The sequence below is a fragment of the Micromys minutus genome, assembly GCF_963924665.1.
Source record: "Micromys minutus genome assembly, chromosome: 2".
Classification (NCBI taxonomy): Eukaryota; Metazoa; Chordata; class Mammalia; order Rodentia; family Muridae; genus Micromys; species Micromys minutus.
The window spans coordinates 104,431,066-104,453,640 of record NC_137971.1 but is presented as its reverse complement, the minus strand read 5'-3'; the positions used below and the strand labels follow the sequence as shown (position 1 = coordinate 104,453,640).

General features: G+C 37.0%; 1 protein-coding gene across 1 annotated transcript in view; it reads right to left on the bottom strand.

The window, feature by feature from the left end:
• TMEM135 (transmembrane protein 135) overlaps positions 1-22,575 on the bottom strand; it is a 176,472-nt gene that overhangs the window by 116,085 nt on the left and 37,812 nt on the right. The window contains exon 4 of the mRNA XM_080912125.1: positions 19,407-19,440. Coding sequence (XP_080768251.1) covers positions 19,407-19,440 — 34 coding nt within the window. The remainder of the gene's footprint in view (positions 1-19,406; positions 19,441-22,575) is intronic.

Below are 22,575 nucleotides of genomic sequence, written 5' to 3'. Positions count from 1 at the left end.
AAGTTTCAAGAATGCCATAACATAGGAAACTTACGAGGATAAGTACCTGGAGGTACAGAAATAAGATAAACGCTGAAAGAAGAAACAAAAGTTCATTTTAACAATTTAGTATATCTGACCCAGCACAGGAAAAACAAGTGTAGGAAGTCTTTACTTGAACCCAAGAAAATTTATGTTACTGAAGAATAAAGAGCAGCATCCTACGCTGCCTTTTTACATGAACTTATTTTACATGAATTTACATATTTGTTTGTTACTTACTTAATAAGAGGCCTATATTACTAAATTACTAAATTACCACTCACCACTGTGTTAAAGTAGCCTGTATATCTAAATACCTGTTTATTACTTAATGACTTAACTTCTGGTGTATTCTACTAAGCTACCATTCACTACTAACGGTGTTAATGAATTATATACAAGCTCAACTTTGTAGAGAAAATGGGGAAGAGGGAAGTCTACGAAGAGAATAAGTAACGTTCCAATACTAATACACAGGCGGCAAAACCAGAATCTTCATCAGCCCAAGTCTGGATGAGGCAGGCCATGAGGCTGCCGCACAGAGCAGGAGAATGAAGGGGGGCTTTAGTGTTTGTACTGACTGAAGCTGCTTTGCAACTGAGGCACTTAATTGGCTCCTTCACACTAAGTCAACACAAGGCTGACCATTCTCCTCAGACACTGGTCCAGACAGTCTCACTGCCTGTACACCGTGCTGCAATAGAGAACTCTTCAACTTAAGCCAAAGGAAAAAGGTTACCTTGTTACATACGTAACAACCTCAACAGGAGTGAGAAGAGAAGAAAACTGCCTCTGTTGCATCCTAAGACTGTTCAGCCTTTCCCCCTATGGCCTTTCCTACCTGAGGTCCCAGGACAGCAGCCAGCTTCCATTCAGTCCCATCAGCATGACCTTCCACCATCCCCTGCATGTAGCCTGCCTCGCTGTCACTGTTATCTCTATCATAAATTGCACTAGCAAGAATTCACAATTCAAAAGTAAAATGTATAAATACATACAGTATATATGTCTACGTAGTAATTAAAACCAATATTCTCTAAATGTGATGTTTCCTCATCTTATTAAATGTTCACACTCTAGAGTTGATAGGAATTCACTTAAACAATTTATAACACCAAAAAAAATCTATTTTAAATATGATAGACTAATAATACAATCGATGAATTCCTTTCTACTACAATGCTATATATACGAAGTGCTGATAAAGACGAAATGACTAGCATTTCTAAATCTACACATTTTTAGCAAAATTAAGTTTATCTTAAGAAAAAAAAGTAAAGTATACCACATGAACTTTCTCATGATAAAGTAATATAATTGCTTAGTCATTTTTAATGAAAAGATAGATGTCACTAACTTAACAAAGATATTAAAATATACAAACAAAAAATACATTCTGATCCTACTTCATATATAAAGAGACATAGTGACTTCTAAATACAACTATGAAAATCAAGTTTTAATAGAGAACCATTAACAATATTACAACCAAATTTTCAAGATGAATAGCAAAGCATTTTATTGGTACTATGAATTAAAATACTATATTGCTTTACATTATAAAAGTTCAAATCATATTCATAAAATGTTCTAACTTAAAAGATTCTGACAAATGAACTTTAAATGGTTCAAATGCATCTGGAATGTAACTCAGGTTACAACCCTTCTTGCTTTGTGACCCCTGATATGACCTAACACTCACAGGTGTTTCCACAGCTAGAACAGCTATATAACTCAGCTATAATTCATACTTCCTTTCCAACCAACAGGGTACTGACATACAATTCAGGACAATTTCTAGTAAAGAAGGAATTCTAATATTTTCATTACTACATGAAAAATGTGCTGGCGTCTGGTGTACGGCAAATATCAATACACTGCTGTTTCCTGAAAACTGAGAAAGGCCGTGCTGAAGCAGCAGAGAGAGAGAAGTGTAAATTCCAGAAAAAGACTGCAAAATTTGTTTTGTTAAGAATAAAATACATTAGTATAAATCTTACATGTTAACCAAAATATATTTTTATCTAAATAAACATCTGTGAAACTCAATCAAATTTAGTTCATAAGACATTTATACACAAAGACCTTAAGACTCTTACAATTCATAGCAGTACCTGAGAACAGATCAACTGGGGGTTTCTGAGACAACCATTCACAAACCTTAGTTATTTCCGCCCTGACTGCTAAAATAACTGTTATAAAAGTACAAGTGGGATTACATCATCTTACATCCTTACTGCCCAATGGTTTCCTACTACACCAAAGAGCTAACCACTTTACCATGCCCACCAATGTCTTAAATATGATCAGACTTTTGGCTCTCTTTCTAATCTCACTTTATACTATGATGTTAGGGCCTAGTGACTTTGAGTATAACAAAATGAGCCAAGTTCTTCCCATATAAGATCTTGAACTTAAGTTCAGTCTCCTGAAATACTCTTACAGTTTTGTTTGTTTTTAAGATTTGGGTTCTAAGCCAGCTACATTAGTCCAGTGGGTGAAAGGTATGTAACACAAGCCTAAGAGCCTGACATCTACCCCAGGATTCGTGATGGTAGGGCGAAACAACTCCCACAAGCTGTTCTCTGACCCCAGACCTTGAGATCATCCTCATGAAGAGCTAAGACAAGACATTAAGAATTATGGACTACAACAGTTGGAGTTATCAACCTGATACAACCTAAAATTACCTGGAAAGAAGTCTCAAGTAATTGTCTTCATCAGTGTAGTCTGTCGCTTATCTGTGGGGATTTGTTCTGATGTGGGGACACTATTCCCTAGATCTATAAAGAACCGAAGAAAGCTAGAAGCAGAAGCAAGTCAACAGCATGGATACTCGTTTCTCTCCACCACAGATCATGGTGCAATGCTCTGAATTCTTGCCTTGATTTTACCTGAGCAAAGGACTATGACCTAAAACTACAAACTAAACACTTTCCTCTTCAAAGCTGCTTTGGTCTGGGTATTTTATCACAGAACCAGAAATGAAATTAGAGTTGTTGTATGTACCTAGGGCACCGGCCTACTCCAAGTGCTACAAAAAAAAAAAAAAAAAAAACTACACAGGAGTAGAAGAAACTCTACCATAATTTGGTTTCAAATGCAGACTCAAATCTGAGATTTTCTATTTGCTATCTATGTAATATGACTCTCAGTGACTAAATTCAGTAATATGTTTTATAAGCTGCTGCTTGAAAATTTAACAGTATAAAAGACATTACAAACACAACAAAGCATCAATAAGGCACCAATAAACTTTAATTCACAGCCTGTTTCCAAATTAGAATGAGTAATAAAAAGAATAAATAAGTCAGCTCTAACAGAATCAGAAAGTAGATGAGCGAATCTGTTCCACTACAGATTCTGCAAGGCTCAGTGTAGCCTTTATATTATTTTTAAAGTTGGCTATTGGGCTGGATAAACAACATGATCCTAGGACGTGTAAATATGAACTTACTGGAAAACAGGATCGCTGCAGGTATGAGTTAAAGATGCACTACACTGAGCTGAGCACTAAGTCTAATGACTCACCTATATCTCTATGTGAGGAAAAAGGGGTCCATTTTCAGAATCATAGTCACAGAACAAGAGACAGCAAAATGACTCGGGCAGCGATTTAGAACAATGCAGTGACCAGACAGCACACAGCAATTACTGCAAGGAGCCACCAGAAGCTCTCAAAATGTAGAGAGAATTTCTAAACTCTGAGACCTCAGAGACACAAAATCCTGCAACACGCAGCTTTTAGCTTCTATCCTCCAGAACCAAGAAGAAGTAAATGTCTGTTGTAATTTCAGAACCAAGAAGAAATGAATGTCTGTTGTAATGAGCCATTTAATGTGTGTGATTATTTGCTATGAAAGCCCTGGATGAAAACACAAATACTTCTAAAAATCAAAAACAAAAGGATGCTATTTCTCTTGGCATGTGAAAAATTATAAAATTGCAAGTTTCAGTGTACATACACAAAGTTTTATTGGAATATGGCCATGTTCCTTCGTGTGTGTGTGTGTGTGTGTGTGTGTGTGTGTGTGTGTGTGTGTGTGTGTGTGTACTTTGTAGGGGTGTTTTGTCCTATGCTAGCAAAGCTGACGTTGAAATAGAGATCACATGACCTACATAGCCAACAAAATCAACCATCTGAATCTAAAAAACAAAGGCTTGCCAATTCCTAGGCCTGAGCTTAAATGCCTAGGGCAGGACTGATCAGCTTCTTAGATTTTTCTGGATACCAAGGAATAGCTGACTGAAAAAAGTAAATGAACGGACAACAAGGAACTAGAGACTTTTATCATGAAAAATGGCCTAAAGTAGAGCAAGATTTACTGAAACACAAAACACAAAGAAATTGTCATAGTCTGATGGGTCTGTGAAATAAATTAAATGACATCAGTCATCAGTTATGACGAAAGTATATGTAATGGAAAGAATAAAACTAATGATTTATTTTATTGTATACAAATTAGGTAGAAAATATCTACTTGGAATCTTCTGGAAATACTATCAAGTAGAGGTCTGAATGTGCATACCATAAATCTTCGTGATCTTAAACATCCACTTGTATCAATCCTGTTAAGAAAATTCAACTAAATACCTCCAAAATAAATGTCATGATTTAATGGTATTTAAATAATTAATTTAATTTTTTAATATCTGGATTCAATTAGGTTCAGGAAAATTTCAAGAAGGCCACCCAGTAATAAACACAAAATAAACTATGTCTGCTGTCCTATGAGTGATAACTTTTACTGCTACCAAAGTTTCAGATGTCAGAGTAATGACTTCCATACTCTGATTAAAATGCAAATTGAAGCCACATGTAATAAAGAAGGGAGGTTTCAATGTCACTGCTTTCTTATTTTAAACATAATAAAACTGTAACGGCCAACCATCACTGGAATAAATTCACTCAATTCCAAGTATAGAAAAAAAAAATAGAATTTTACTTTCCAAACTATAGTGAGGAATATACTTATGCCGTGTATGAGCATAAACATGAATGTGATGTATACATCACTGACTAGAAGAGAGGAAACCCATAGCACAGAATGTTGTTTAAGACAAACAACTGGAAAGTAAATTTTAAGGCTCTTTTTTAAGCCACAGATTTAAATTCTAAGGGAATAAAAATTACCATCCATCTATATTATTAAGCTATGTATTAAGATATGCTGAACAAAGCTTGGGCTGATGAAGTGAACCAATAGGTAAATGCGGCCACACCCGAGGACCTAAATCCAATCCTGGAACCACAGAGAAGAAGTACGAAACTGTCTCCTGAAGGCTGCTTCTCACCTCCACACACTTTTGCACAGCCGCATTCACACACATATAAACAGATATGAGATAAAACATTCCAAATGACAAATTCTGCACCAATAAATCTAAAGTTGATAATCGTTGAAGACTATGTCATACCATTCTCTCAATCTTGATTAAGACTCAAACATTTCAACATGAATCTAAACGTGGCAGGCTTTACCTTTGTGTGTGTGTGTGATCAACTGAAAATACTATGTGAATAAAACTTGTCACTATAAAAAAATCTGAAAATAATAGTAAAAATTTTTATAAGTCAATACTCCCAGAAAATAAATCACAAATATTCTAGTTAAAAGTATTTCTAAATTTAGTTATCTAAGGTGAGTTAGATACAAAATATTAATAGAAACACCATTCCAACAGAATCATTACATTTAATTATGCAATGTGTAGACCTCAAAAGTAGCAGGAGCAATGTAAAGGCAGAAGTATAGAAGCAAAAGTGACTCCAGACATACTCCATCGCTTCTCAGCAGAGGCAGGAAATAGAGAAGCTATAAGCCATAGCTCTCTGGCTGCCTTCACACTTGTGATCCTCCTGACTCAGCCTCTTTAGTACTATGATTACAGAATGGATTCTCAAGTATGTTTTTCGGTTTTGCTTTTTTTTATTCCTCCAAGAGAGATTTCACGAAGTGTAATCTGCAAGTCTGAAAATGCCTGTCCCTGACTCAGTCTCACTGATCACAGAATTCCAGGTCACAAATGATCTGCCTTCAGAACTAGAGACATCCCACCAGTTTTTCAGGACTTGATGATGCTAACTGATTACATCTGTATTTTCTCTGGATGCTTCCAAAAAGATTCCTCCACACCTAAAATTCTAAAACCCCACCTGAATGTGGCAAACAAGCCTTTTCCTCATTCATCTTGTTCACTGCTCAGTGGGTTTTAATGTGTGGACTAATGGCTTTCTTCTTGGAGGAAATTGTATCCAGTTATCTGTCTGCTCTTCCCTCCCTGTTTTCTCTCCAGTGACTTCACCTCTGTCTACCTGGCTTCCCTTTTCCTAAGCTTCCAGTGCCTCATATCTTCCCTTCTGTTCTACTTTTACAGAACAGCTGCAGCTCTAGCCTTCTACCTCTCTACCTTTGTCATGGTTGTTTCTAATCAATTATTTTGTTTGTATCTAGGAACTTTTATCTCCAACTGTTTGTTATATTCTTGCTATCGCTTTTCAAAATTATTTAAAACCTTGATGAGGAACCCTAGCATATTTCTGAATTTTACTGTTTTTTTTTTCTAAATCAAACGTTGACTCATATAGATTTATGTTAAGGCAATACATGATTAGACAGGGGGAGGGGGTGGAGAAAAGGAGAGAAAACGGAAGAGGAGGAGTCAGAGGAGAAGGAGGAGAGGATACAAGAGGAAAGAGTGTAGTGGTAAATCTGCCCAAAATAGACCGCAGTTTGTTTTCCTAATTACTCAGTTGTGTTTTCACTGAATAGATTTATTTGGGTTGAAGAGGAAAATGTAACAAATTGGTGACTGGGTTGAAAAGGATATTGCAACAGACTCAACAATGGTTTTCTGTTTTGTAATATTTGATTTTTCTTCAAATGTAACTTAATATTGACTTACCATTCATATTTAAGGTGACAACCACATGCACATGACAGTGAATATGAATACATAAAGCAAAATGTGCTGTGCACTTATGGAGTTAACGTTCCTCTGAAGGAGGGAAAACAGCAATAAAACATGAGCTGGGAATAGTGATGGCAAACCTCACCCTGTGGAATGAGCAAAGAGCAGATAAGCAGGCTGGAGATGGAGACTTTCCAACTGCTTAAATCCTTCGGTACTTTTACTCTTGGATGGAGTTACCCTGCACTATCCAACTCTTCCCTCCCATCCCTAAGGGGAATGACTCCACCCTTCCACATACACCCCCTTAATTAATGCATTCTGATCTTTCCGGGGCCCCTAGACTGCCTCCTTAGTGTTCCAACAACAAGACTAGTTCCAAACCTCCTATAACAGTCATTTGAATGTACCTTATCCCTCTCTGGTTTTTAATTTCTGATGACACTATTAGGATTCCAGGTTCCAGCTTCAACAGAGTTCCTGGTCTCTTCCATTATTTTCAAACACTCCACATCACTGAGCCTGGATGGAATGGGTTATCGGGCAGAAGCAGTGCATGATGGGCCAGTACACAATCCCCTTCCAAGATGTATCCTTATAATGGCCAAGCGTGATGTCGAATGGCATCTTCTGAGTGCTACAATCTGCACTCACACACATAAGTAACTAAGCATGGCTCATGTCACTTTACTTGGTAAGTCTTATCATTCTTTGCTGGCCTTGTTTGCTTTCGAGGCAGAAAACCTCAATTATATTCACAAGATAGTTTCTGAAAAAATAATACCATTTTTATATTTTATGAATAGCATAAGAGAAATTAGATTGTTAAGGGATTAAAATAGGCACTTCCATATGCTTTTGTCATGAAAAAAGATTCTCAACTCCTCTATTCTACGTCCATAGTAGAATAAATGCAATTATTAAAAGCTTCCATCTGTTAACTCTTGAAGAGAGGTTCAGTTACAGTTATATAACATTTTAAACTCCTTGAAAGACATTTACAATTTACATAACACCAATAACCATATAATCATTTCAGTCAAAACTACTACAATCATATAAAAACAGAACACCAATTGCTTTTTAATCATTATATTATGTGTCTATGCAAATAAAGACAAGGGAGCTGGACAGTTACCACAGATGTGCCTCAAGTATGTAAATTTACTTCAATTCCTTAGGCTTTAAAATCATATTAAAATATAAGGATGTGGGTCTCATCTAAGGATGTTTTCTGCCTTCATGGTATGTACTTTCCTAATACATAACTTTCCTAAAAATGCAGACACTATCACCCACACAATAAAAACTTCACAAACTTTACCATGACCTATAATATACAACAATAGAACCAGTGACTGGCATGGCCGTATGTGCTGTTAAGACTGGCCTGTGTTATCTAAGGTGTTTTGCATGGCGCACTATCATGATACACTGCACACAGTCTAGAAAATGAGCAAGTGAAACGGTAAGAGCAAGGTCACTATGCAGCCAGAAGAGGTGCGAGCTGGACAGCTCTCCCAGAAGCACTCAAGTAGCCCTGGGAAGTACTGACCCTTGAACTGGCCTCCAAATTCCCAGAGCAGCAAATTAGATACAAGCAATTAGTCATGTGGAAACTAATAGGTGTGAAAAAGATTAACAGAATTGTGGTCTCTAGGCCCACACTAACATGGCTTCCCCTTGTCCTCCCGGTCTGTCTCTAGGCCTGTATCAGATTGCTGCTACATTTTCAGATATAAGAAGCATCTTTATTATATTACTATTCCTATTAAATCATCTACCAAGAAAAATGATTACAAACCTAAGACAAGACCTGGCATATGTTACCATTGCATTTTTTTAGCAAACATTTATTTTGTTTCTTTTATATTTCTTTAAATATACAGTCCCTCATAAATACATCATCAAAGTTCATGAAAAGGAATGTTTATCTGCACCCTGTAACTTTCTAGCAAATAATGGACATTACAGAACAAAGTGACTTTTCATCAAATGACATTAAATTGAAGTGAGTTTTTTATCTTCTACTTTGTTAATTACTTTTGGAGATTAAAACATAGCTTGCATTTGAGACATATTCTAAATGAACTACTACCTAAACTTTAAACCCAATATCCCTTAAATTTCTTCATTGTACAACTTTATTAAGCTAGTTACAATGTACCAGTACCAGAAACTCCAAAATCTAAGTATGATGGAATACATCTAGATAATTCCACAAGCAATAACCCATTTCCAGTAAGTAATATAATTAAGCGTTATCTTGCATTCTTACTGTTTCTATGAAAGTCTGCTAAAGCATCCCAATAGACACAAGGTAATGCTAGTGGCAATACTTCTCACAAGTCATTTAGCAAATGACAATAAGCTAAACAATATTCTGAGCCACCCCTATAAAATTCCTATAAAATATCAAACAAATAATAAATACAGCATTTAAAGATGCACATTCATGAGCTGGAGAGATGGCTCAGTGCTCTTCCAGAGGTCCTGAGTTCAAATCCCAGCAACCACATGGTGGCTCACAATCATCTGTAATAAGATCTGATGCCCTCTTCTGGTGTGTCTGAAAACAGCTACAGTGTACTTATATATAATTAATAAATAAATCTATTTTTAAAAAGATGTACATTTTACCATTATCTTCACATTTTTCCAAGGAAAGACTTCAGTATCCTAATTTGTTTATTCAAGATAATAAAGATGATGAATTAAATAACAAAGTTTGTATCTCACCAAAAAAGCAGAACAAAGACTGTACACGCATATTATTCTTCTATTTATAAAGTATTAAATATTTGAATCATTAAATATTGGATTAAATTATAGCTATATCAAAATAAATAAATAAAAATCACAAGAGCACTAAGAATATTAAGAGCTACAAAATAAGATGTTTTCAGGAATTTACTAGTTGAATAGATGAACATTAATTAAATAAGTTATATTTAATCACATAATGGAAATAATTTAATCCCTAAATATATCAGCAGTGTTCATATTCTAGACTGTGGTGGCATAAATGATTTAAAGCATGTAAACCATGCTTCTGTCCCATGAGACTGCCTAAGGTTGGTATACTGGTGCAAAACCTTAAAACACTGCTATTATATTCCAAAACACCATAACTTTAATTAAAGGCCATAAATGAAACAAGTTCTATGCTGCAACTGTTTCATTTAAGGGTCATTTCTTGTTCTCACACATTTTTAAGTCTCGAGTGTTAAGGACTATTCAGACAACCATGAACCCCAGCATCAATGAGTTTTCAGAGCCTTATGTATAACCAGTAGAAACTTAATAACTACTCTGTGTATTAATAAATTATAATCTCAAAAATCAAAAAAATGACATAGCAAGGGCTTCTTGACACATCATAACAGCATAAGATATCACATCAGAAAGAGACAGACAGACAGACAGACAGACAGACGGCAGGCAGGCTGACAGCAAAGGGAACAAACACACCCCAGGAGCCCACTCCTTCAGTAAGGCTCTGGCCCACTGCTGAAGGAAGGGCCCCGTGACTCAAACTCTCAGAAAACCCATGCATTACCGGTGTTACAAGGGCAACTCAACAAAACATTCCACCTTAACATGCTCTTTAACCTGTCAACAGACTGTTTCTCCACTGTTTTGTTTTTCCAGGTGAGGACAGAGTTTGGTTTGTTTTGGGTTTTTATCTTCCCTTTCTGAACTCATGTACTATTTTTCTTTGTAGTTTTTACTTATAGTTCATATACAACTCTTCTTTACATCACCTTTTTTAATATTCATTAATTTCATTTTAATGGGTTCATTCACACTTTTATCTTTTTCATTCCACATGCATTTTTACCATCTGTCTACTCCAAGCAGAAAGCAAAGATATACAAAGACTAGATGTGATAATATAGGTTCAAAGGAAAAATGTATTTTTTATTTCGCTGCAGGTCCAGCTGACCCCATAGTAAACTGCTAAGCCAGTCAAAATAAGTTTCTACTAGCTTCAGATTTCAATCTTCACACAGAAAGTTCCTAGAAGGATGAAATTGTCCAAGCAGCCACACTGACACAGACCAGAATACAAAGTAATGTTTGTTCACATTCCAAACCACTTTATCCTCTCAATAGAAAACACCTAAAAATACCTACCCTCTTATTTATTCATACAACAGACAACTTTTCAAGAGTGACTTGCTCCTAAGCTTTAGTTATGGTTACGGACTGAATTTCCAGCAGGTCTGATGTGCTCAGGCCCCAGCCCTGGCACGGTGGGCTGTAAGAACTGACTACAGAACTGTAAAGGGAAGCAAAGGGTTAAAGTCTTGAGTTTCTGGGGTAAACCCAGATGGACGTTTGATTCACAAGGCAATAGGGAAGGCTTGGGGAAGCCATTTGAGATAATATTTATCACTGTATTTTTAAAATTTAATTTAATTAAAATAATCTCTCATTTCTTTAAGACTCATGTACCAGGTTTCTCTTAACTACTTCAGAATCTGTCTTGAATTTCTTTTTTATCTTCATGTGCCTAGCATATCTGATAGTATTTGTTAAATTTAATTAAATTGAAGTACTAAAGTGTTCTTACAACAAAACTTGTGTCACCATTAACAAACCTCATGTTTAAAATGTTAAATACAGATGCTTTAGTCATAGACACTGCAGGCTTAACATGGAACAGTAAGTGCTGTCTGTCGCGAGTCTGTGCACGCGCGCACACACACACACACACACACACACACACACACACACACACACACACACACACGTGTATGTTTATAACTTTAAAATGCACACACCATTAAAGATTAACAGCATAAATGAAAGTATGAAGCAAAGTTTCTTTGGAAATCAGTGTAAATCCCAGTCTGCTAAGCAGGTGTGAAATGTAAGTATTCAGCGTTAGAGTCATTCGAAGAAAAAGAATGGCAGACGTTAAATACCCTCTATGAGTCCTTTTGAAAACGTCTCTATAATTTCACATCTAAAATACTTTTCTTAGAATTAAAAATAAAGAATAAGATGACATATCTTTCTCTCTCTTCCCCTCCTTCCCTCCCTCCCTCCCTCCCTCGCTCTCTCTCTCTCTCTCTCTCTCTCTCTCTTCTCTCTCTCTCTCTCCCTCTCTTCTCTCCCTCTCTCTCCCCCTCCCCCTCCCCCTCCCCTCCCCCCCCCTCTCTCTCTTGTGCCCTAAGCATTAAGCCAGGCACCAGGCCAGGATGAACAAAGGACTGCCCCCTGATTGATGAGAGCAACACCGCAAGCAAGGTGAGTAAGATGACATTTCTTAAACACCTGATGGATGAGTATGATGATCTTGAAAGACAGTGGCACAACAATATAATAAAACTCATGTGCATCTAAGCATAGCTCAGGCAGAACGTGCCATGCTGCACGGTGTGGCAAATATGAATCTTAGCAGCTGACACTCATGTAGATAACTGATTTTGGCATCAGAAAAAAATTTTGTTTAGAAGTCAGAGAAAATACTTGATTATTTATTTTATAAATTTTAATATGCCTTTTATTAATGTGACCGTTGAAAAATATTTCACTGTCAGTTTGGAAATCTAGAAAGCAGTATTTTTAAGTATGTATTACATTAATGAGAATTAAACAAATATTAGTTCTATTGCTGTAAGCCCAAATTTAATGCTTATTATTAAAGCCACACAAACTGGTATTTTAGCAACTGAAACTTATTGGGACAAATTTCATCAGTACTAAAATTAGCTACATGGGTGCTCAGGGAGACCATTCGTACAAGGCAAATGTCAGCAGTCACCCCTGTGCTAAAACAAAAGCATCAGCAGAGACACCCCAGGCAGAGCTAACATCTCTTTACCTACTGCCTGCAACACCACTTCAGACCCAGCAATCAGCAGTTAGACCAAATCATAGTACAAGCGCTCATGATCAAGGCATCATACTAGCACAATACACTTTTGTGCTTTTGTGGACTAGCTGAAAAAAAATTAATTTGCAGACGCTCAATGTACTTCTCATTCTTCCCCTGTGCCCCAAACTTTAGACAAAATTTAGTAACACTCAGGAGGTAAAAATTCAGTCACTAGGCCAACAGGAATATGTGTTTGTGGCATAGGTATCTTCATGGCCTCCTTCTCCTCCAAAGTTCAAAGTAGAAAGTTCATGCTCAGTTTAAGCTGATCATCAGCTTTTAGTATTTATAGTCTTTTAATCAAAATATCACACTAGCATAGGTCAAATATAGCAAGCTTTGGCATAAATTCCTCCTGCAAATTATTCGTTGTGAAGAACATGTCATCTACAAATCCACTGAGCAGTACTGCCAGGTATTTGTCCAGTCACAGTACAACAATGTCCACACACACACAATGCTCACAGCAATGTCCACACACACACGATGCTCACAGCAATGTCCACACACACACACGATGCTAACAGTACAGCAATGTCCACACACACACAATGCTCACAGTACAGCAATGTCCACACACACACAATGTTCACAGTACAGCAATGTCCACACACACACAATGCTAACAGTACAGCAATGTCCACACACACACAATGCTCACAGTACAGCAATGTCCACACACACAGGATACTTACAGGCCCAGATGGGAAGACAAAAAGACAGGAAGGCAAAAACAAAAAACAAAACCTCAAATGTTGACAAATTCCATGGGGAAATTAATAAAATGCATGGGCTGGGTTGTGCTATGGGGGGACTGTTACTCTATGTCGAACAGAGATGTCAGGCCTTAACTGTGACACTTTAGCACGGTCTCAAAGAAGAAAACAGCAAGCATGTAGATCCTGGAGACTAGGAAGGGGGTGGCTGGTCATGCTTCGCCAGGGAAGGCAGAATGGAGGAGCAGGAGATCAGTGGGAGGGTAATGAAGAGAAACACACAGACCGAAGCACAGAGACCTTCCGCCCAGTGTCACAGGTCCCTTCCAAGTCTTAAGAAAACAACTTCGTAATTTGTTCAAAGTCACGTTTCTAGAAAATCTGCAAAACTAGGGTATTTTAACCACAAAATGTTAAACCACTAGCCTTATACTTTGATTTATGTGTCACACTACACAGTTTTGTGAACAGCAGACATTTTGGGACCAAGCTTACTGCTAGTTCAGTTCAGGATGTATTGTCATTGAGATTATCAAAATGCATTCATATTCGTTCATTTTCCAGGTGCTTCCAGTTACAGACAACTGATTGCAAGTGGTCCATGAAAATGTACTTTCCACAAATACTCTGCTATTGACTGCTCTAAATTACCCTGTCATAAAAGGAAAGGATCAGAAGCCATACTCACGTAGAGAAATGTCCTAAGATGCCAAGTCCAATAACCAGCAGAGGCACTGAGAAAGAAACGGATGAAAGGCACAGAGGCAGAAGACAAAGGTTCTTCCCAACATCAGACACTGTAAGTGTTAAGGAGAGAGCCAGGTGTTGATCTACCCAGCTTAGATACATGTCTCTCTTGTCAAAAAAAAAAAAAAAATGGTGTGAACACAATCACAATTATTGTAAGTGTATCAACATCAAAATGTTACAAACTCTTCATTTCTGATGGAACTTGTATAATGGGATACATTTTAGAACTGCTGTCTTTTAAAACTAGTACTGTCTGAAACAGAGTAAACCTGCCTATCAGTTACAATCTTAACTATTCTAACTGCCTATAATTTAAAAAATATAATTGACCAATAACTCAAAAGTAAAGACTGAATTATGTTATTTATTCTAGTAAAAAAAATCACATAAAAAATCATCATATGAGGAACTAAACATGTATAAACAATGAACAATGGAAAAAGTAATACAGCTAGGGTTGATGTATGCCAAGAACCACAGTATTTGGATGCCTAAGGCAGAAGAATTAAGAATTTATGGCCATCTTAGAATACATAGTAACCTTTAAGCCAGCTTAGACTACACTGCAAACCCCCAAAAGTTAGAGAGAAATAAGAAATATTCCAGATTTTATTATATCTAATATGTATCATCTTTTTAAATTAAAAAGTCATCCAAAGGAATGCTAAATGAGCTAAGCAGCACATTAAAAACAACACCCTAGATTCCAGACCCCATTATAAACACACAGATAAATTAAACTGAGGCAAAGATGAAATACAATCAGGATTCAGCAGAGATGAAAAAGTGAAAAAAAATTAAAGAATAAATAAGAAAACATGGAGAAGAAAATAAGGTTTAAATTCAGAGACCAAGGAAAAGCAGTGCATAACTAAAAAAGCAAACTAAATTCTGATGTCAAAATAAAACTACATCCTTTCCAAGATAGTTCTTCAAAGAAAAGCTTAAAAACTAAGAAAAAATAAACATTTCCTAAAAATGTAAAAGAGATTGGCAACATATTCCAAAAGGTGTCTACACACACACACACACACGCACACGCACACGCACACGCACACGCACACGCACACGCGCACACACACACAAATGGGATTACTGTTTTTAGGTCATTGCCAATCTAGAATTCTATATCCAACAAGACTATTGTTCTCTCAACATATACTTATCAAATTCTATTCATGTCAGACTCTACCTATGTGGTTATAATACAATGAGACATAAAACAGGAAAATCCCATGATTGGGCAGAGCTACGGACTAGAAGAATACTTTGTTCAAAAAAGTTAAGGCAAAAATTAATCCTTTAATTGGTCTGTCCTTTCCTGGTATCCTAAAACTTCATTTTTGTTTCAGTTAAAAAAGATTATAACACTAAAGTTCTTGCAGTAGATGTCTTTAAATGATTTAGTCAATTGCAGAGCCTGGTCTTTATTGCTGATACGTGATGTCTCTTACATTTCACAGACCCTGTAGGTCTTCTTGTGCACAGCATATATGTGCAGAAAGATGCAACAGTCTGGCACTGTTCTTACAGTTCCCATGATGCACATAGTTCATATTTCAGCCTCCTTCTCCCTGTCTGTTCAATATGGTACTCAAAGTTCTAGCTAGAACAATTGGAAAACAAAAGGAGATCAAAGGAAATATAGATTGGAAAGGAAGAAGTCATCACTATTTGCAGATGATGTGGGCAATCCTATCAAAAGCAATCTATACACTCAATGCATTCCCCATCAAAATTCCAACACAATTCTTCACAGACATGGAAAGAGCAATTCTCAACTTCATGTAAAAAAAAAAACCCAGAATAGCAAAAATAATTCTCAACAACAAAAACAACAACAAAACTTCTAAAGCTGTACAACAAGACAATAGTGATAAAAACCAATCACATGGTACTGGACAAGGACAGATAGGTTAATAAATGGAGTACAATTGAAGACCCAAAAATAAACCCACAAACTTATGGACACATGATCTTTGACAAAGAAGCCAATAAATACCATATAGTATAAAGAAGAGAAGGAAGGAAGGAAGGAAGGAAGGAAGGAAGGAAGGAAGGAAGGAAGGAAGGAAGGAAACAAAGAAATAAACAACAAAGCAAAGCAAGCAAGCATCTTTAAAAAATGGTGCTGGTCTAACTAGTGGTCTGCACATAGAAGAATGAAAATAGATCTAGATCTGTATTTATCACTTCATACAAAGCTCAAGTCCAAAAGGATCAAGAACCTCAACATAAAACCTGATACATTGAATCTAATAAAAGAGAAAGTGGAAAACAGCCCCAAACACATTGGCACAGGGGAAATTTTCCTTGAGCAGAAGAATACCAATGGCTCAGGTTCTAAGATCAACAATTGACAAATTGGACCTCATGAAACTGAAAATCTTCTCTAAAGCAAAGGACACTGTCAATGAGCCAAAAGGGTACCTGCAGATTGGGAGAAGATCTTATTTAACCCTGCATCTGATAGAGGGTGAATATCAAAAATATACAAAGAACTCAAGAAGTTAGACTCCAAAACACCAAATAACCCAATTTATAAATGGGGTGCAGAGCTAAAAAAAGAATTCTCAACAGAGGAATCTTGAATGACTGAGAAGTGTTTAAAGAAATGTTCAACATCCTTAGTCATCAGGGAAACACAGATCAAAACAAACCTTAGAATCTATCTCACAGCAGTCAGAATGACCTTCTGGCAAGGATGTGGAAAAAGAGGAGCACTCTTTCTGGCAGGATTGCAAACTGGTACAACCACTCTGGAAATCAATCTGGTGGTTCGTCAGAAACCTTGAAATAGTTCTACCTGAAGAACCAGCTATACCACTCCTGGGCATACACCCAAAAGACGCTCTTCTATACAAGGACATGTGCTCCACTAGCTCATAACAACCTTATTCATAATAAGCTGGAAACAACCCAGATGTCCCTCAACTTAAGAATGGATTTAGAAAATGTGCTTCATTTACACAGTGGAATACTATTCAGTTATTAAAATGAAGACATCATGAACTTTGCAGGCAACTGTGTGGAACTAGAATATATGTTATCCTGAGAGGGGTAACCCAAAGTACTCACTGAAGTGCATATTAGCCACAAAGTTCAGAATTCTTATAACTCACAGATCCAGTGAACTCTTAACTAGAAGGAAGGCACAAGTGAGAATGCTTCAGTCCCACTTAGAAGGGGGACAAAATAATCATGGGAGGCAGAGGGAGGGAGGAACCTGGGTGGGAGGAGAGGGGAGCCGAAAAGTGGGTCAGGACCAGGCATGGGAAGAGACAGGGGAGAAGCCCAGGGGGCAAGAGAATGAATGGAAATAGGCAGCAGTGGGGGTGGGGAGAACCTCTACAAAGTCCCAGAGACCTGGGACATGAGAAGTTTCCAGGACTCAGTGAGGATGACCTTAGTCAAAATGCCCAACAGTGGGGAGATGGAACCAGAAGAGACCGTCTCCAGTAGATGGGACGTAAATAAACAAACATTGGGAATGTAAATAAAGAAAATCATTAAATAAAAAATGAAATCTGCTAAATTCTGTCCTACATTTCGTAAGAACCTCTCAGGATGTGTTTCTTGTATAGCTTTGTGAACTTTCTGTGTGATCTTCAAACATATCCCTTAATGTACAATACTGTAAATAAAGTGCATGGCTTTTATACAGCTTTGATAAATGTCACAATGAAGTGGTTCAGATTAAGAAGTAAGGCAAGTTGTTCATAAAAATAAAATAGAAAAATGAAATTCAAAAACCTATGAAGTATCAGTAGGTTCCAGCTACATGTTGGATCTGGCATAAAATAGATACACAATAAAATATTTTGCTGTTCTACTTTTTATGTTGCTTTTCACATTAAGAATTATATAGATGCTTTTCAAAGCAATTAGGCATCATCAATTTCATGAATGATTTAGAGAAGAATTATTTACTAGAAATTATTCAAGAAATCCATTTATCCAACACTGGTGGCTACATCAAAATAAATCCTACAGTTTGATTTCAAAATCTAATCATTTGTGTATCGTACTGATCCTAGCAGTTACATTAGACACTTATCTTTAATCTTGTCTAACATTGTTTCCAAGTATGATGGATGTCTTCATCTTGTTAGTTTAAATGTTCAGTGTTATTTTCCACAAAGTGTTTTCTGTAAATTTTAGGCACCCTTTAAAGCACATTTTGTTTCCTTTTGGCAGAAGTTGGGTTTTCCTTTCCCCATCCCCACGTGCCTACATTAGTTATGATTAGTCTATTCGTCATTCTGGCCCTCGAGTATAAAGCATAAGCATCCTTCATCTTTGCTTAGCATCCACCTTCTCAGCCACGCTTCCTGTTAGACCCAGAGAGCATCCTGTGCAGTCACTCACTCTCTAGTCACCTACTGCTGAAGCTGCACAGTGGTCTGGGATGCTTACATTCTTCAAATCAATCTCATTTCATTATCTGCATTCTCTCATTTTTATGTAACTGTCTGTGAGTCTTCTGTTTTATTTGTTTTGTCTAGAAATGTCTAATCCTATTACTTAAAAATTACTGCTGGCTATAGTTTGGCTACTCAACCCATGTCTCTATCTGACTAAGTAACTAAACAGTTTATTTACTCAGTTAACCTTCATGTTTTAGTGACTTTATGTGTGAAAACAACATGTCAATAACCCTTTTTATGAAAAGAAAGGAAGAAGGCCGCAGCCTCTAGATTCTATGTGCACTGGGACAGCGCATGGCATTGGTCTCGTCCCTGCAAACATGAGAACTGAGAGGGCATGTTCTCACACTCAGGTCAGTCTACCATGAAAACACGGGCAGAGTAGGAAATTAAACGGGCTGTGAGAGCTTCATGCACAGGTACAAGTGTTAGAAAGAAGACCGCCAAGGGGCACATGGTAGTCAGGTGATTCTTCTCGCAATAAGTCAGTCACTATGATGAAAATGAATGACGTAGTATCAGATTCTCTCAGCCATTCAACACCAACCGTTGAAATACACAGGAAATGTCTCGAATTCAAGTTTTCCTTCTTCCATTTAAAAAAAAAAAAAAAAAAAAAAAAGGAAAGAGAAGCCCATGGAATTTCTTTTTTAATTTAGAAAAAAGAAAAAGAAAAAAAAACCCTTTACTTACCAAGTTGGCCATATAAATTGTGAGCAGCCCTCTCCTGTAAATAATTTTTGAAAAAAAAAGAAAGATTAAGCTTTGATCTGACTTTTTAATCACTTTATCATTATAAAAAATTCTATCATCAAGAATTATCAGGAGTGTAAAATCATACTAACATATTAGAAAGTCAGCAAACTGTGCTGAGTTCTCCTTTGAATGTGCTGAATTAAATCTACATTGATTCTCTAGATCATCGTAGTACTGTACGTCACAATAAGTTCTCCTTGTTTGTCATTAAATACTTTACATCAATACTGCTTTGTTATTAGAAAACCCACTGTATTCTCTATTCTGTGTTGCAGGGTTTCCTCCCTGTGTGAGACAGAGTCTCTGGCCAGTCTGGTCTCAGTGACTGAGTTCATCATCCCGGCAGAGCAGCTGCTACATCCACACACACTCCTTACGTCCTGACTGCACTAGAGCATCCATAATTCCATGAGAAGAAATTCTAAGGAATTTACCTTGCCCAAAAGTCAAGGCCAGAACAATTCTGACTAAATGAAATGTTATGAAAACATCAGATTATCTTATCACTCCACACAAAATAACGGGTAACTTGTTCATAGAAAACTACAATCCATTTGTAATGGTTACAGACCCTCCCACTTACCACATTACTAAGTAGACATGTGACAAAGAGAACAAAAGTTCTCTAAATACAGCTACAGAAAAAGAAATACTTTTAGCAAACACATTTAATGAGACCTCAGGTCAAGCCTCAAAGGAAATGACAGCTTTTAAATAACTTACTTTAAGTGTATTTGAGAAATAAAGAAATACATTCTGTTCTCTAAAGAAGAGGTCTCATGCTTTAAAGAGTTCAGTGGAAGAGTGCAAAAAATAAACAAAAATTCAAAATCTCACTCAGATATGAACAACAAGCACTTTCAGGACCCAGAGGAGAAGTACTTCATATATAAGACAGGTGTTAGTATCTACCCACTTCATGTAAATATCATGCCAGGCTTACATGTCAATATCACACATGCACTTATGTGTATAATAGATGCAATTGTGTCATAATCATATACATGCTTCACTGCTTATCATGTTAAAATAGCTAAAACTAATATTTCCAAAGCTACACATAGGCAGTATGGCTTAAAACTTATGAATAAATTTAGAAAACCAGAGTTCTAGTTAACTTTTATTCCCTTTACCTTAACACTAAAATGAAAAAAACAGAATATCTGCTCACCTTTTGTTAAACGTAAAATTGTCTAAAGAAAATAAATTATCCACTCATATCTTGGCAGTAATCAAACAATTAGACCTAAAGCCTGCTGACAGGAATGAAATCTTGCCTGGTAATAGAAACCTAGCCAACTACTCAGGGCTAGTAAGGTCAAGGATCTTAGGAGAGAGCTTACTACAACCACATTACTAAACCAGCATAATTCCTAACTGCATAAATACTTTCTCTCATACCCAAGATTAGTGTGGCTCTCAGCCCTCATCAAAGAAGCTCCTATTTTAATAGATGGACACTATCACAGAACACTGGTCAAAGTGCAGAGAAAAAGAATATGGTAACAAGTCCCAGTGGTTACATTAACAACACAATTCCTGCCCTAAAGTTCAGGGAATATCAGGGAAAGGGGGTCAGAAAGATTGTAAAAGCCAGAGAAACAGGAAAGCTCTATAAATGACAGACACATTTCACCCATAATAGCCCAGCAATATGGCAGACTGAATAAAATCCAAGTAAGGTCAATGTCAATAGACCCAGGAATGAGGCAGGGGGACTCTCATAGGACTTCACCCCAGACAAAGAGCTACAGGCAAAGAACTGTTGACAGGGAGAATTAGTCTGCACCAGGAATGGCTTCCTAATGTGTTGGCCAATACTAATTCATCAACCTTAAAATTATATACATATAAGCAATGATAAAGTCAGCAAGTTTTGTGTGTGTGTGTGTGTGTGTGTGTGTGTGTGTGTGTGTGTGACGAATAATTAAGGAAAAAGATGCCACCATAATTTGGGGTGGAGGAAGTATAGGAAGGGTTAGAGGAGGGGAGAAATGATGTGATTATTAATTGCATCATCAATATGTAAAATGAGACCAGTCGAAAGGTAAAGAGAGCAGTATTCTCATACATTATCAGCTCAGGGATGCTGCCTCCTCAGCTGCTGCAAATGGTCCTCACCAAAATAAGACACACACGTAGACACATCCATATTTACATATGTATGTACATGTGTTTGTATGTATGAATTACTGATGGGCCAGAGAGATGTTTCATAAGGTAGAAGTACCTAGCATTAATCCTGACCACCTGAGTTCAATTTCCATGAACCTCATTGGAAGGAGAACTGACGCTCAAATGTGGTCATCTAACCTGAACCATGAGTGAGTGCATACACACAAACTCACACACAATCTTTTGATGTTTTAAGTCATGATAAGATCTATAATGTTTCTTTTGTCAAGCTGTCAAGTATAATTTACCAAAGGATAACTTCCCAGGCTTTAAAGAAATATATTCATACAAATATGAACAAACTAAAAAATAAATAAACCCCTGGCTCCTGCGGTGGTCTCTGGGAACCCCTCTATCCTCCTTCACCCTGGGGCTTTTTAAAAATGTTTCATTTGAGCCATAAATAACAAGCTTGAAGCTACTCTGATTTACCTATAGTTGAAAAGCAGAGGGAAGTTTTCACTCTGAATTCTTTATCTCCAAAATTAGGGCTCCACACTTAATCATGGTAAAATGGAGACACAGTCTAATGGGTTAAAGAATACTAAATGCTCAGTTTAAAGGGGTACATGCCATCTGCTCTGAGGGCAAATGAAAAATAAAGGCTTGGAGATGCCAGGGAAACCCCAGTTCCCACACCTCGGGAACATACTGACAGGACTAGGTCCAGCACCCTGAGGGGCTTTCCTCTGGCTACCTCCTGTTTCTCCAGTATTATCAGAAGACAAGCCAGTTCCTGGGGGCCAAGGACAAGGAAGAGTAGTTCAGGGCTTCCTATTAGTACTGGCAGCACAATCCTAAATTTCCCCTTTTTAAAAATATTTTAAAAGTAAAGTTGTCAAACTCCCTCCTGTGCTGTGCTCCTGACATCAATCTGGAAGAGAAAATGGTGTCAGCACTAGAAGGGCTACCTCACTTTGTCCCATGTCTC